The following is a 14,551-nucleotide window of genomic DNA, read 5'->3' on the forward strand; positions in this document are numbered from 1 at the left end:
GCTGTGTGGGCTGGGTACAACGAACTCCTTCCAAAGAGTACAGTCTAAAAATGGGGGGAAAGAGTGACTTTACTGCAGAGAAATCAACCAGATACTTCCTTGGCCAGGTGATCAAGGCTAATGCCAATAGTAATAAGATTTTTTTATAGCATGTATCCTGATATGATGCGATGAGAAGTGCAGGACACCTCTGTGGTCTTCCTCCCAAACACCATAACTCCAGTCTATTCATGAGATAACATCAGAAAAATCCCAATTTTGGACATCTACAAAACACCTGGGCAGAGTTCCTCAAAGCTTTCTAGGTCTTGAAGACAAGAAAAATCTAACAAAGTGTGTTACCCAAAGAGGGCCTAAGGAGACACATGACTAAATGAAAAGTAGCTATTATGAAAAACACTTAAGCTATGGGGCTCAAGGAATCATCTGTATTTTTTACTAAACTAATTTTCACACAAAACCATAAAGCAAGAAACGTAGAGAAAGAGTCACAAAGAAACAGAAAGACAGTTGGAGGGACAGAGATACAGAGAAATTATTGAATGACTTATGAAAAAATAATATTGATAATCTCATGTTGATTTAAAGTCCATTACTGTATTTTTTCAAGTTGTGTACTTTCTAAATTTTCTGATGTTGAACCTTGTTATTTCAAAAGAGAAAGTGTATTCCCCACGATGTCTTCATTCTATGACATCTGAGATTAAATGTAGTTACACTTTCTGGTATTAAGGAAGAAAAGATTCAATCTCTTGATTAAGGTGCATGATATTAAAACTTTCAGACTGATTTTGTTTGCCCATTGAGGACTGAATAAGAAGAAACATATTTCTTTTGAAACAGCAAAGACTTGTTTTTGAAGCAAGGAAGGACTCAGTAGTACCAAAGGTAGTTAAATACTGGATTTGACTCCTAAGGAGGCTAGCCAATTGCCTCCTTCAAAATCAGGTCTGTACACCTGGAAAATACAGAAAATACATCTTTTAAATAACAACCTGAAATAGGAGAATTTTTTCCAGTTAGAAGTTATATCCAAAATTCACCTTATCTGAATCCACTGTGATCCAGGATGATCACTTGCAAGCCACGCAAGGTAGAGTCTAGCTATATTGGCTAGAATCCCCAGCACAGATTAATGAATGGCATCACAGCTCGTGGTGGGGGCAGAGGGTTCAGCACAGCAAGCGGAGGGAACATTTCTACAGGTCCTGATTGCTCTGCCTGCTGCCTGCCCCAGGAGGCATCCCCATGGATTCCCATGATAGCTAACTCTTCATTATACTTGGCCTTGAGAAAACCTAACAGTATTCCTCAGGACTAGAGGAAAAAGGTGTTAAGGAGTCCATCTCTGACAACAGCTGGATCCCTTGGACCATGACTTTCTCTGGGCCATCCTTTCTCTTCAAGTCTGTCACCTACTGGACTCCAAGGGTATTCCTTTAGCACTAGAAAGTGAGTAGGGGAGGAAAACCATCCTCTTTGGGTCTTGGAGGCTGGCCCACTCAGATGTGCTATTTCCCAACACTCTTACTGTCCCAGACTCCACATGTAACTATAGAGCCCCTTCTTGAGCCCCACTGCCATCTGCAACTGTACTCTGTCACTTAAGAAACTCCTCTCCATCAAATTGAATAATGGAAGACCTTTCTTTCCTGCTCTGTTTGCAACTGCAAGGCTAGCGATTATCTGGATTCTCATGAAAGTTTCCCTTCATCCCCATTTTCTGTCTCTCCATTCCTCTTGCCTAGTCTGATTTTTTTCATAGCACATGGAGAGTGTAACCACAAAGAAATTGGAAATTGCATTTAGTAGACCTTTCTTTTGTCTTAATATTAGTACTGTTATTTTGCTACTATCGTAGGTTTGTTGTAGGATAGAGCAAATAAGTAATATGTCATTTAGAGCTAAGATTTTCAAAGCTAGTAAAATAAACAGTTATAAAATCATCCCGTTTTCTTCTATTAAAACTTGAAATATAGCTACAAACTTCTGATTTTTTAATCAGTTTTTATGTATTTCAACCTCTGTCTTTTGAAAAGAACTTCAAATCTAGAAGAACCCAGTAATGAAGAGCATGCATAGCATGAAAATTCTAGCTTATAAATATCACTTCCCAGTAAAGACACCAGAACTACTCACAGAAATGGCTAATTCCATGTCTGTTTTCAGATAAGTATAAGATAACCTTGAGACAACTGTTCCTGTCAACAAAGAAGCTTTTGGAGTCTAATGGGGCCCTGTCAAAAAGATGCAGGAGCCAATCTGAAGAACTCAAGTGGCCTAAAATGGGATGGTTTATGCATCAAAAGGATTAATGCCTTCAATGGACTGAAACAAATCAAATATGTTTTTTTCAACTGTGAGTTTATAATTATATAAAACCAAAATAACAAGCAAAACTTCCTTGATTGCATTTGGAAATTACTGGGATCCCAAATTAGTATTATAAAAATTTCAAAAGTATAAGAAAGAAGCACTTATTCTGCCTTTCCTGTCTGAATAATATACATACTGCTGCTGCTAAGTCGCTTCTGTCGTGTCCGACTCTGTGCGACCCCATAGACGGCAGCCTAGGTTATCTAAAATGTAAACACTAAAGATTCCATCTGTATGGATGACTCCCAGTTGATAAATGCAGAGGAGGGATATTAAATTCAAAACTGTGAATTTGCAACATCTAAAGAAATAGTCAATGTGGGAATTGACCAGTGAATGTTAAAATATTAGACAGATTCACTCGGCACTTTTTAATGAAGGGATAAGGCTGGAACTACAGCTAAACTACAGATCAGTCTTAACATCACTAAACTGGACAGCTAGTATTATGTGCCTCACAATTTCATGCAATATAAAGCACACAGGACCAGCTGGGACATAATTTTCCCTGAAACAATGGAATAAACCTAATTTGCCCATAGAACTGCTGCTGCTGCTGCTGCTAAGTCGCTTCAGTCATGTCCGACTCTGTGCGATCCCATAGATGGCAGCCCACCAGGCTCCCCTGTCCCCGGGATTCTCCAGGCAAGAACACTGGAGTGGGGTGACATTGCCTTCTCTAGCTAGTACACAGGAAAAACTGGGGTCAGAAGTTATGTGACACAAACAGGAAACAATGAACCAAATCCGGAATGTAAATATCCTAGAGAAAAAAAGCAATTTGTCCACAGATGAATGGCATTCAAAAGGGATCTATTACAGTATGAAATAATCTTAAGAGACCTAAGAATCTAGTTAGGATGTTGTTTCAAGTAAACCAGCACAAAAAGACATTTCTGAAATAACCAGAAAAATGAACATAAATGGGCATTCAGTTTCATTATGAAGCAACTGTTGCTATTGATATAAAACTGTTATACAGTTAGATTAAAAAGTCATTCTTACTTAGGCATGTATGTAAATATCAAGTGAAGTGACTTAATGTCTTCATTTTCTTGAAGATATATCAACAAAAAAGTAGAAGATTTCAATAGGAGAAGTAGGGGAATAAGATGAGATAATACCAAGAAACATGGATCAGTATTTAATCTGGGAGATTGGTGCATGGCTGTTTACATACTATTCTCTCTCATTGTATCCACTGGACTTCCAGTGATACAAAATTTGATTAAGTAGTAAAGGAGGTTGTTCCAGTGAGAAGAACACTAATATATTTGGGAATGAAATTTCTGATGATGGTAAACCTGATGTATTGTAGACAACTTTCAGGTGACCCCCAACAGGCTCAGAAAAGTGAAGGCCCTGAGCACAATGATGTCTTCATTGAACCCAATTGTTTCCATGTAGCGCAAGAAAGGAACAGTAACATTTCTAGCATCAATTATTGCTTAATATTTTAAATGCTATGCATTTTAAATATAAATATAAGAATGAGAGACTTCTGAACATAACCAAATGGAGGAAACAAGAGTATCTCCTTCTTAGAAATTGCCTTAAACCAAACAGGGACAACAAGAATCATAAAAGTAATCTCCACCCTCAGCCACCAAAAGGAAAACATCTTAAATTCCTTCCATTAAAAAAAAAAAAAAGAAAAGAACAGAAAACTCTTCCCATAAAAAGAGAGAAATAAATCACAGATGTTGGGAAAACTCAGAGAAGATGCCCTCAATGCACATCTCAGAAAATCCAGTGAAGAACACTCTCAAAAACAGACAGATCAAAACTAAACAAAGTGGGAAACACAGAAGAACAGAGCACAAAGCTAACCCTGAGGTTCTCCTGGTGCCAGCTGACTGACTCATGCAGCTCCACTGCGTGAATGTGAAGAACACGTCCTCAGGTGCACATCCGAGATCGAAGAATCAACCTGTGCAACAGTCAGAAGGGGGTGTGTGGGCTATAGGCAGGGCCTATTTGCCCTGAAGTTTTAAGACACAAGGAAGGCAGGGTTGAGTAAGGAATCAGAGTCAAAGCCTATTGGCAATGTGTCATTGGAGAAGCAAAGAAAACTGAGACTGAACCGTGAGCCACTCTGCAGACATCTTCCTTGGCTTGGATGAATTAAAATTGAAAGAACTATTTACACAGCCTGTTTCCTACTGAGAATTCCTGTTATTCTGGTTGTGGCCTCTCCTCCCAGAAGACTGTCTGTAAAGGCAAGTCCAGAAGGATCTGAAATCATTCAGAGATGAGCCCTCGTTAGGAAGGAACCATTCCAAGTCCCACGAAGGACACTTTACATGAAAGCAAACAAATAAACAAGCGAACAAACAACACAAGGAAAAGGAAAAGCAAGAGGCACTTAGAAAGCATTCAACAGAAGCAGTCAGAATAAAGTATTTCCTAAAAGGCAGTGAAATAAACACCATGATGAAATAAGAAAGCCAAGGGGCAATAGAGTGAGAAATAAATGATTAAATATTAGCAGGTAGAGCTCAGATAAACAGCAGAGAAAAAAAGATAAAGCCACAAGAGAAATGAAGGAAAGCTGAAAACAATACAAGACCTTGCCGATGCACAAAAATGGACCACAGGTTAAAGGTGAAGAAAACAACCCATAGGAAATAGCACTTGAGACTGCTACATGAGAATTGAGAAAAAACAGATGGGAGAAAAAGTACACACACTATAAGCATAATTGCAAACGAGAATATATATGTGTTTCATATATACGTATATATGTATGTATATAGTCAAAATATATTCTTACATGCATCACATGTGCTGTGCTAAGTCGCTTCAGTCATCTTCCACAGTTTGCGACCCCAGTGAATGTAGCCCCCAGGCTCCTCTGTCCATGGAATTCTCCAGGCAAGAATACTGGAGTGGGTTGCCAAGCCCTTCTCCAGGGAATCTTCCAGACCCAGAATTCGTACTAGCGTCTCCTGCAGCTCCTGCATTGTAAACAGATTCTTTACCACTGAGCCACTGGGAAGCCATATGCATCACACATGCCCCAGAAAAAGCACAGAAACATTCAGATGAGGTCACTACAAGGATACACAGGGAAGTAGCCAACACTGCATGGTCTTCCTCTACAGGACTGGGGAATGGCCTTCAGTACGTAATTTTTTCCTCAGTCATGTATTACTTATTAAATATTTTAAATAAATAAGTAGATGTTTAATATCAATATTCTGCATATAAACAGGCATTCTATGACATTTATATCTGTAATGTTTAAAGTGATAGCTTATTAAGCTTCTACTTTGAATTGTCACTTCACAGGATACGCAAAGGACACAAGACCACCAAAAACAAAATGACATGATTATGCAGGTTAAACACTCTAAGATTGGTCAACTGCAGAAAACAAATAACCTGTTTTGTTTTTTTCTCACAAATAAACTGCAAGTGGAAGGTGGAGTCAGATTTAATGACCTGCAATATTATGAAGACATAATACATTAAAGACTTATAACCCAAGCACAAAATGAATGGAATTTACTAGGATCCTGATTTGGGAAAACAAAAAATAAAATATAAATAACACACAGATTTATTTCAAGGTTGAATAGATACTCCTTGATGTTAATGAACATCTAGTATTTAAGGATATACAAATGGTATATGTTTAGTAATTTTAGAGAGCAACTCATTTAAATTTTAACATTGAATTGAATTCTAAAGATATAACAAGATATCTGGAAATTGAGTCCCAATATATTAAGGTTAATAAGGAATTGCATGGTAGAAATAAGGCTGACCATGAGATAATAATTTTTATAAAATCCAGTAATAGATAGTCAGACACTCATTTATATTGCAGTTTTATGCTCCTATCTGTGGGAAATTTTTAGGAAGCGAAAAAGTCATATTTAACTTCACTAATTAATGACAAATACTAAAGTTATAGGAAAAGCAATCAGTATTTTCCTTTCCAGGATCTCTGGCTGGTGGGTGAAACCACCAGGGCAGATGAGCCTCAGCACATTTCACACACGAGCATAGCATGCAGAACCTTCGTGTCAGTTGCTGACTAACTCCCAGCTCAGTGAGTTGAGACTAGTCTTACTGTACTCAGAGCCGTCAAAGCTGGAAGGCAGGAGAAAATTTTCCCTGACTAAAGGAAACCAAAAATGCAATCTTCATATTTCATAACTTTTCTAATAAACCAGATGTGATCTCACGCTTTGTAAAGCCTGGCCCTTCCCAACCTGCAGGCTCACCTTCCAGGACTGAGCCCAGCCCATTTTCTCCATATATAAGCTGCTGCCGGGAAGCTCCTCTCACAGACCTGCTCCTCTCAGCCCTACACGCCACCCCTCGCTCCTCCCTCAGTCTCTTCTTCAGGAACCATGTCTTACAAATCCACCATGAAGACCCAAAGCAGCAGCCGCAGTGGCTTCAGTGCCGGCTCAGCCAGAGTCCCTGGGGTCTGCCGCTCTGGCTTCAGCAGCCTGTCCCTGTCCCGCTCCAGGGGCAGTGGCGGCCTTACTGGAGTGTGTGGAGGAGCTGGCTTTGGCAGCCGCAGCCTCTATGGCCTGGGGGGCTCCAAGAGGATCTCCATCGCAGGGGGCAGCTGTGCCATCGGTGGTGGATATGGCGGCAGAATTGGAGCTGGCTATGGCTTTGGAGGTGGAGCCGGGAGTGGATTTGGTTTTGGTGCTGGGGCTGGTAGCGGCTTTGGGCTCGGTGGTGGAGCTGGCTTTGGAGGTGGCTATGGGGGCTCTGGCTTCCCTGTGTGCCCCCCTGGAGGCATCCAAGAGGTCACCGTCAACCAGAGTCTCCTGACTCCCCTCAACCTGCAAATTGACCCCACCATCCAGCGGGTGAGGACTGAGGAGCGGGAGCAGATCAAGACGCTCAACAACAAGTTTGCCTCCTTCATCGACAAGGTGAGCTGGGAGCATCTGCCCCTCCCACGGGGATTGCAGAGTGCCCCAGAGAGCCAACTAAGAGACCTGTCTTACTGGGGTTGGGGTGGGGGGGAAACTCAGCAGAGAGGGGGTTGGGACTCAGGCTAGCTCTCCACTGGGATGCAGGACAGGCTCCATGTGGACACCAGGCAGACAGTGATGGCCCCATTCATGCTGGGGAAATAGGCACAGTTCTTCATAATCCTGAAGGAAAGAACAGAAAATGAGAGAATGCAAAGAGATAGCTTGATCTGCTGGATAGTCTAAGAAAGTTAAAAGGGTACTGCTGTGCAAACTCCATTTGAGTCATAGATGGATGCTGGAGGGAGGAAAGAAAGCAAAAAAACAAAAGGGAATTTGAGGAAAAACAATTCAAGTATATATATCCACAGGAATACTCACCTGTAGAACCAAAAAATGAGCCTTAAGGGACTTTGCATCAGCCAGATTCATGCACTATATGGGAAACAAGATTAAATCCAATCATTAATAGAACTGGAATCTAATCATTAGATTATAATCATCTGATATCCTTTTAACTGAGGCATGTGCTTTGGAAAAGCTCTGTGCAATATGAGGAAAATGCTATGATAAAGTACATTTGTGCTTGTCCTTGTCAAGAGGAAGACAGGAAGGGTTGAAAGTCACTGACAGTCTCCATAAGTGAGAGGGAGGAAACATCTGACAGCTCCCTGGGGAAACTTGGCCAAGAGACCTGTGTGGTGGGAAGCAGAACTGTCGGCCTCTGTACAGGCTCTGGAGCAGCCCAGCACCACCGGACCACCAGACCGGCCTGGGGACTTGTCAACTCACAGATAACCATCTTGTCTCCCTGCAGGTCCGATTCCTGGAGCAGCAGAACAAGGTCCTGGACACCAAGTGGACCCTGCTACAGGAGCAGGGCACGAGGACTGTGAGGCAGAACCTGGAGCCTTTGTTCGAGCAGTACATCAACAGCCTCAGGAGACAGCTGGATGGTATCCTTGGGGAGAGAGGCCGCCTGGACTCGGAGCTCAGGGGGATGCAGGACACGGTGGAGGACTTCAAGATCAAGTGAGTTACAGGAGAGAAAACACCTTAGCTTCCTGAAGCCCACACTCCAGTCTGTTAGATGACCAGGTCCACATGAGGGCATGATTCTTAGTAAAGTATGTCAATAGACATGACATGACAGTTTGTGTTACTAAACACAAACCCCGAAGAACAAAAGGGCCCTAAAAGTTGAATGGGAAGAGTAACGGAGTAAAGAAATTGGAAACCACAAATTACAACCTTTAGGCTGATTGATAAAGTCTCATTTGTATATGTCCATTCTGGGAAGTGGAGATCCCAGGCTGCTTTTTCTTGTTTCATCTTCACCCCTGATTCAGTTGGATTCTATTCCTTGTAATTCCAGATACGAAGATGAAATCAACAAACGCACGGCAGCAGAGAATGAGTTTGTGAAATTGAAGAAGGTGAGATTGAGTCAGACCAGGGGTTCATGCTCCTTTCCTGAAGGAAAGGATTCTGAGAAAAGAATCGTCAAGGAGACTAAAACAGGAGCAGGCTGGGCAGGAGGGCTCATCTGATCCCAGTCTGTTGGCTTCTTTCCCAGGATGTGGATATTGCCTACATGAACAAGGTTGAACTACAAGCCAAGGTAGACGCTCTCACAGATGAGATCAACTTCCTAAGAACCTTCTATGATGCTGTAAGTATCTCTCCACATTCTGTTTTATCGCCTTTACAGAGATTTGTGAAGAGTGCCATGTCTTTGGTCTAGGTGCCTCTGTAAGCATCATGACCAACGACGATCGGATGGTCTCTTGTTCTGCAGGAACTGGCTCAGATGCAAACCCACATCTCAGACACTTCTGTGGTCCTCTCCATGGACAACAACCGCAACCTGGACCTGGACAGCATCATCGCTGAAGTCAAAGCCCAATATGAGGAGATCGCTCAGAGGAGCCGGGCTGAGGCTGAGTCCTGGTACCAGTCCAAGGTGAGTGGTGAGGCGGCAGCTGATGAAGAATCCCTGTGCCTCCTCTGAGAACATCAATGAGGCTCTAGACTTCAGTGGGGAAACTTCAACTAAGAAGTGGGGGACCTCTCAGGGTAGACCTTTTGGGTAATTATGCCCAAGTCTTGTAGGTCAAAGAACCCACGTTAGGATGAAAGCTAATGTAGATCAAGGTGAGTGACCGTTGTTTTAGCTTTATCTTAATGCTGTTTCTCAGCAACAGTACCAAATATTGCTTGTCCTGAAAAGAACCAGTCAGTGGTCTTACCAAGGATGGTGTGTGATTGGTGAAGAGCGTCAGTGACCTAGTAACACCAGTTTTCTTTGAATGTCTTATGGAAAACCATTAGATTCTATTTTGAAAGCCTTGATTAGTGTCATATAAAGTCCATGGACACCTCCGATGTCTCCCTCTGGTTTACAGTATGAGGAGCTGCGGGTTACAGCGGGCAGACACGGGGATGACCTGCGCAACACCAAACAGGAGATCTCTGAGATCAACCGCGTGATGCAGAGGCTGAGATCTGAGATCGACCACGTCAAGAAGCAGGTACAGTGTGGACCATGGACGAGAAAAGCATCCTTTCCTTCCTAGGCTATCAGGTATCAACAACCATCATGTGGGAAATTTCTGGGAACTGATGGAAAAGCAGGGAGAGAAGGACATGTATTTCCTCCCTGGGAAAGTTTCCCCAGGTTAGAGAGATGGAGCCTAACCACGAGCAGGAAACATACTCAGGATAGGCCGAATCTCTACTGGTCACTGGGACAAAGATATAGTCTAGAGGCATTGAAATGAGATTCCACAAGGGGAGTGATTGAGTTGAGAATTCAAGATACAAGTTGACAAAGAGAATATTAGGACAGAAAGTGTGGAGAAGACTGCTGCAAATATGCTCATTTTCAATATGAAAAAGAAGCGAGAAAAGGCACAGGACAAATGAGGGTTATCCAAGACTGTAAAGTGGAAGGAAGGCAAGGTCTCAAGAGTTTCAGATGAAATCGTCTTCTCAGTGAGAATGTTTGCGGTTTTGTGTAAGTTATTATACATCCACATAAACTTACCCAAACTGTCAACATTCAAAACAAGGCAGTAGTTCCATTTCTTTCCATGTGCCCTGGCTTTATTCTACTGTGGCGTCTCCCAACCCCATCCTCCTTGGTGTGGTTAACACAGAGGGGAATAGGTTTTCTTTAGGGACACTGAGACTAGTTAAGGTTTGTAGTTTGGAGAAAGATTGGACAAAAAGAATCAAACCTCCTTTTCCGAGAGATCTGGGCTCTAGAGCTCTTCCTCCCTGGGAGAGTAGATCTCTTTCCTCTCCCCTGGAGTCCAGACTCACGCTCCTCTGCCGCTCCTCCCCTCTAGTGCGCCAGCCTGCAATCCGCCATCGCCGACGCTGAGCAGCGTGGGGAGCTGGCCCTCAAGGACGCCAGGAGCAAGCTGACAGATCTGGAGGACGCCCTGCAGAAGGCCAAGCAGGACATGGCACGGCTGCTGAAGGAGTACCAGGAGCTCATGAATGTCAAGCTGGCCCTGGATGTGGAGATTGCCACCTATAGGAAGCTGCTGGAAGGCGAGGAGTGCAGGTGAGGAGCTCACACACCCTCCTCCTCATCTGGCTGCATCTCCAAGAAGTCCAGCCAGTGAGCCCAAGGGGGAGGCTCTCTAGTGCTGGTCACAGTGCTGCTCCCAGAGGAGCACCGAGAAGGCAGGTTCCTGGGGACTCTCCTCACACAGAGGCTTCCCCTGCGGGGCCAGCTGTGGCTCTGGGTCTCATCGTGGCTGTGTCTCCTCTCTCCTAGGCTGAGTGGGGAAGGCGTTGGGCAAGTCAACATCTGTAAGTACCCTCCCCTGGCCCCATCCCTCGCCCTGTGTCCCTGTAGCTGGACTCTTGTGTGGCAGAGTGAGCTCACCATCTTGTCCTGACCTTGTCCCTTTGCCTCCGCAGCCGTGGTGCAGTCCACCGTCTCTGGTGGCTATGGCGGTGCCGGTGGCTATGGCGGTGCCGGCGGTCTCGGCAGTGGCCTAGGCGTGGGCGGAGGAAGTGGCTACTCCTACAGCAGCGGGCACAGCCTCGGAGGTGGCTTCAGCTCTGGCAGTGGCAGAGCCATAGGGGGTGGCTTCAGCTCTTCTGGGGGCAGCAGTTCCACCATCAAGTACACCACCACCTCCTCCTCCTCCAGCAGGAAGAGCTACAAGCACTGAAGTCCTGTCGTGGGCTCAAGCTCCCACAGTGTCTCAGGCTCCCTCTCCAGCTTCACCGCCCTCTCCTCTAGTTGCTTCCTCTCTTCTGTTCCCTTCATCTGTTACTTTCAGTTAGAACTGAAGTTATTGAGTGCTTTCGTCTCCCTCTGCCAATACCTGCTCTACCTGAGCTTCCATTGTTCACCATTGGAAATTAACTCCTCGGTCCTAGTCCAGACAGGGAATCCCCCTTGCTTTCCACTGGCCTAAGAAGTCCCGTCTCGGAGGTGCTGTGTTCCTCCCTGGCAGTGATTGTGAAAGCAGAGTGACTGGTTCTTTGATGTATAGGTCTGTGTGTCTGTGTTGCTTCCTCTGCTCTTTGCTCACTTGTTTTGCTGAATAAAGCAGATTTATCATATAATGTGTGGTTTCACATAGCTTTTCTTTGTCGCCAGTGGATCTTGAGGTTTTCATCTGATAAGTGCCTTCTCGGGAATGAAGCGTATTCCCAGTCCCCGTGTGCTTCACTCTCCTCCTTTGGCTACTTGAACAGACAGCAGTTTAACCTCCTGATGCCAGCAGTCCTCCGGGAACAGCTTGGCGTGTGGAGTGGGAGGGATCTGGGTCCGTCACAGTGAAGTCTGGTTTTGCTGCGCGGATCAGGTCTCAGCAGTTTAGTTCCTCTGACCTGTCTCTATGATGCTACCTCCTTCTGCCGCTGTAGTCATCCATCGTCCTCAGAGGATCATATTACAGTCTAATTAGATCAGAAGAACATTGACTAGAGGGTAAGATGTCTGATTTATATTTTAAAATGCCGTATGACCACAAAAGTATGCCTGACAACATGTATCAGGTGTAATTTAAAAGTACGCACTTCTGAACTGAAAGTGTGCTTCTAGCAATGTATCCTGAGGAAACAGTACAAATGCAAGAACTTGTACTTCTGGGATATGAATCCCAATAAAGTTTCACCTGGGAAATAATGGAAACACTGGTTAATTTCAGGATCTACAGACTCAGAAACAAAATGCAGGTCCTGATTTTTTAAAGTATGGAGACAAAATAGGAATGGGAAGGCCTTTTTCCTCACCCCAAAATCCTCTCACAGAGACTCAAAGAGGTCGAGTCTTTGCCACTCCAAAGACATGGCCTTGCATTCTCTCTCAGCTGTGTCTTGGCTTCCTGTGACTTTCAGAATGGGTAAGGAACTCTCAATGATACAGTGCAAGGTTGGTCTGAGAGTCAGGCAATGTTCCTGAGATTCAGTAACTGTTTCCAGTCTGTTTTGTCCACGGCCCTAATCTCAGATGATTTCTCTGGAGAATCCACCTAATACCATATAAGTTCTCTTCTGAAGAATCAAGGAGATATGTCTGGTTCTACAAATGGGGAGGAGTATATGCAAAGGTGATTCTGGAGCAACGTTCAGCCTCAAAAATTGAAGAAATAGTCACAGAAGACACTGAAGGAGCTACTAGTAGACAAACTGAAACTTCTTGAGCCATAAATAAATAGATAAATAATATTTGGATTAAAGCTCAATTGTGAAATAATTATTCACGGTATCTATCAATGTGAACAAGTGATTGATTAACTTAATTCAAGAGGGATGATTGAAGAGTCTCAGGCAAAAGAATTTCTTTTAGTTACATACAGGGCCCCATGCGAATGAGTGAATAAGTACTGCCCACTAAGGGACGTGGGATGTGCACAATGACTTCCTTCCAAAGAGCACAGTCTGAAAATGGGGGACAGAGTGACTTTACTGCAGAGAAATCGATCAAACGCTTCCTCAGCCAGATGATCAAGGCTAATATTAAAGCGATGTTATTTTCATAGCATGTACCCTAAGATGATGAGTTGAAAAGTGCAGATCACCTCAATGTTCTTCCTCCAAAACACCACAACTCCAGTCTATTCATGAGACAACATCAGAAAAAGCGCAATATTGGACATCGACAAAACAGTCTGGCTGAGTTCCTCAAACCTTTCTAAGTCACGAAGACAAGGAGAATCTGGCAAATTGTGTTAAACCACGAAGGGTCTAAGGAGACACAATGGCTACATGAAGCATAGTTATCATGGAAAACATTTAAGGCAAGGGGTTCAAAGTATCATCTGTATTTTTTACTAATTTCCATATAAAATTATAAAACAAGCAAGGTAAAGAAAGAGACAGAGTCACTAAGAAACAGAAAGATAGTTGGAGGGACAGAGATACAGAGAAATCATCGAATGGCTAATGATAAAACAATAATATTGACAATCTCATGTTGGTTTTAACTCCAGTAAACTGTATTTTTTTAATCTGTGCACTTCCTAAATCTTTTGATGTTGAACCTTGTTATTTCAAAAGAGAAAATGTGTTCCCCATGATGTCCTCATTGTATGACATCTGAAATTAAATGTGGTTATAATTTTGGTATTAAGGAAGAAAAGGTTCAATTTCTTGATTAACGTGCATGAGATTAAAACTTTCAGATTGATTTCTTTTGCTCTTTGAGGGCTGAATAGGAAGAAACATTTTTTCTATTGAAACAGTAAAGTCTTGCTTTTGAAGGAAGGAAGGACTTGGCAGTACCAAAGGTTGTTAGATACTGGATTTGACTCCTAAGGAAGCTAGTCAATTGCTTCCTCCCGTATGGAGTCTAGGTACCTGGAAAATACAGAAAATACATTTTTTTCATAACAATCTCAAATAGAAGAACTTTTCCTATTTAGAAGCTATATCCAAAGTTCACCTTACCTGAATTTTCTGTGATCCAGGATGATCACTTGTGAGCCATACAAGGTAGATTCTAAGCTATGTTGGCTAGAATCCCCAGCACAGACTAATGAATGACATCACAGTTCATGGGGGAACAGGGTGTGGCACAAGCAGAAGAGGGAACATTTCCAAAGGTCCTGAGAGCAGATTGCTCTTCTCTGCTTGCTGCATGCCCCAGGAGGCATTCCCTACAGACTCCCTGGCAACTAACTCTTCATCATACTTGTCCTTGAGAATAGCTAACAGTAGACTTCAGGATGGGAGGAAAAAGGCGTTGAGTAGTCCATCTTTGA

General features: G+C 43.3%; 1 protein-coding gene across 3 annotated transcripts; it reads left to right on the top strand.

The window, feature by feature from the left end:
• Positions 1–6,737: 6,737 nt before the first annotated feature.
• Positions 6,738–11,808, top strand: LOC129535855 (keratin, type II cytoskeletal 6A-like). Of its 3 annotated transcripts, none has more exons than XM_088836684.1 (10): positions 6,738–7,017; positions 7,084–7,277; positions 8,137–8,351; positions 8,695–8,755; positions 8,896–8,991; positions 9,118–9,282; positions 9,725–9,850; positions 10,670–10,890; positions 11,107–11,141; positions 11,253–11,808. In XM_088836684.1, exons 1-10 carry the CDS (start codon positions 6,738–6,740, stop codon positions 11,507–11,509), a joined length of 1,650 nt encoding a protein of 549 aa, XP_088692810.1. In that variant the 3' UTR covers positions 11,510–11,808. The 3 variants fall into 3 exon arrangements, with proteins under 3 accessions (XP_088692810.1, XP_088692809.1, XP_055250495.2); XM_088836683.1 differs by having other exon boundaries at positions 6,738–6,963; positions 7,000–7,277; XM_055394520.2 differs by having other exon boundaries at positions 6,738–7,277.
• The last annotated feature ends 2,743 nt before the right edge of the window (positions 11,809–14,551 follow it).

This window comes from Moschus berezovskii, chromosome 6 (assembly GCF_049115385.1).
Source record: "Moschus berezovskii isolate FMDL1 chromosome 6, NW_MosBer_1.0, whole genome shotgun sequence".
NCBI lineage: Eukaryota > Metazoa > Chordata > Mammalia > Artiodactyla > Moschidae > Moschus > Moschus berezovskii.

Bases quoted from the DNA above. Each gene is read 5' to 3' on its own strand.
- LOC129535855 (XM_055394520.2), top strand. From the start codon at position 6,738: ATGTCTTACAAATCCACCATGAAGACCCAAAGCAGCAGCCGCAGTGGC. The intron at 9,283-9,724 runs GTGAGTGGTGAG...TCTGGTTTACAG, and splicing joins AGTCCTGGTACCAGTCCAAG to TATGAGGAGCTGCGGGTTAC. The intron at 9,851-10,669 runs GTACAGTGTGGA...CCTCCCCTCTAG, and splicing joins TCGACCACGTCAAGAAGCAG to TGCGCCAGCCTGCAATCCGC.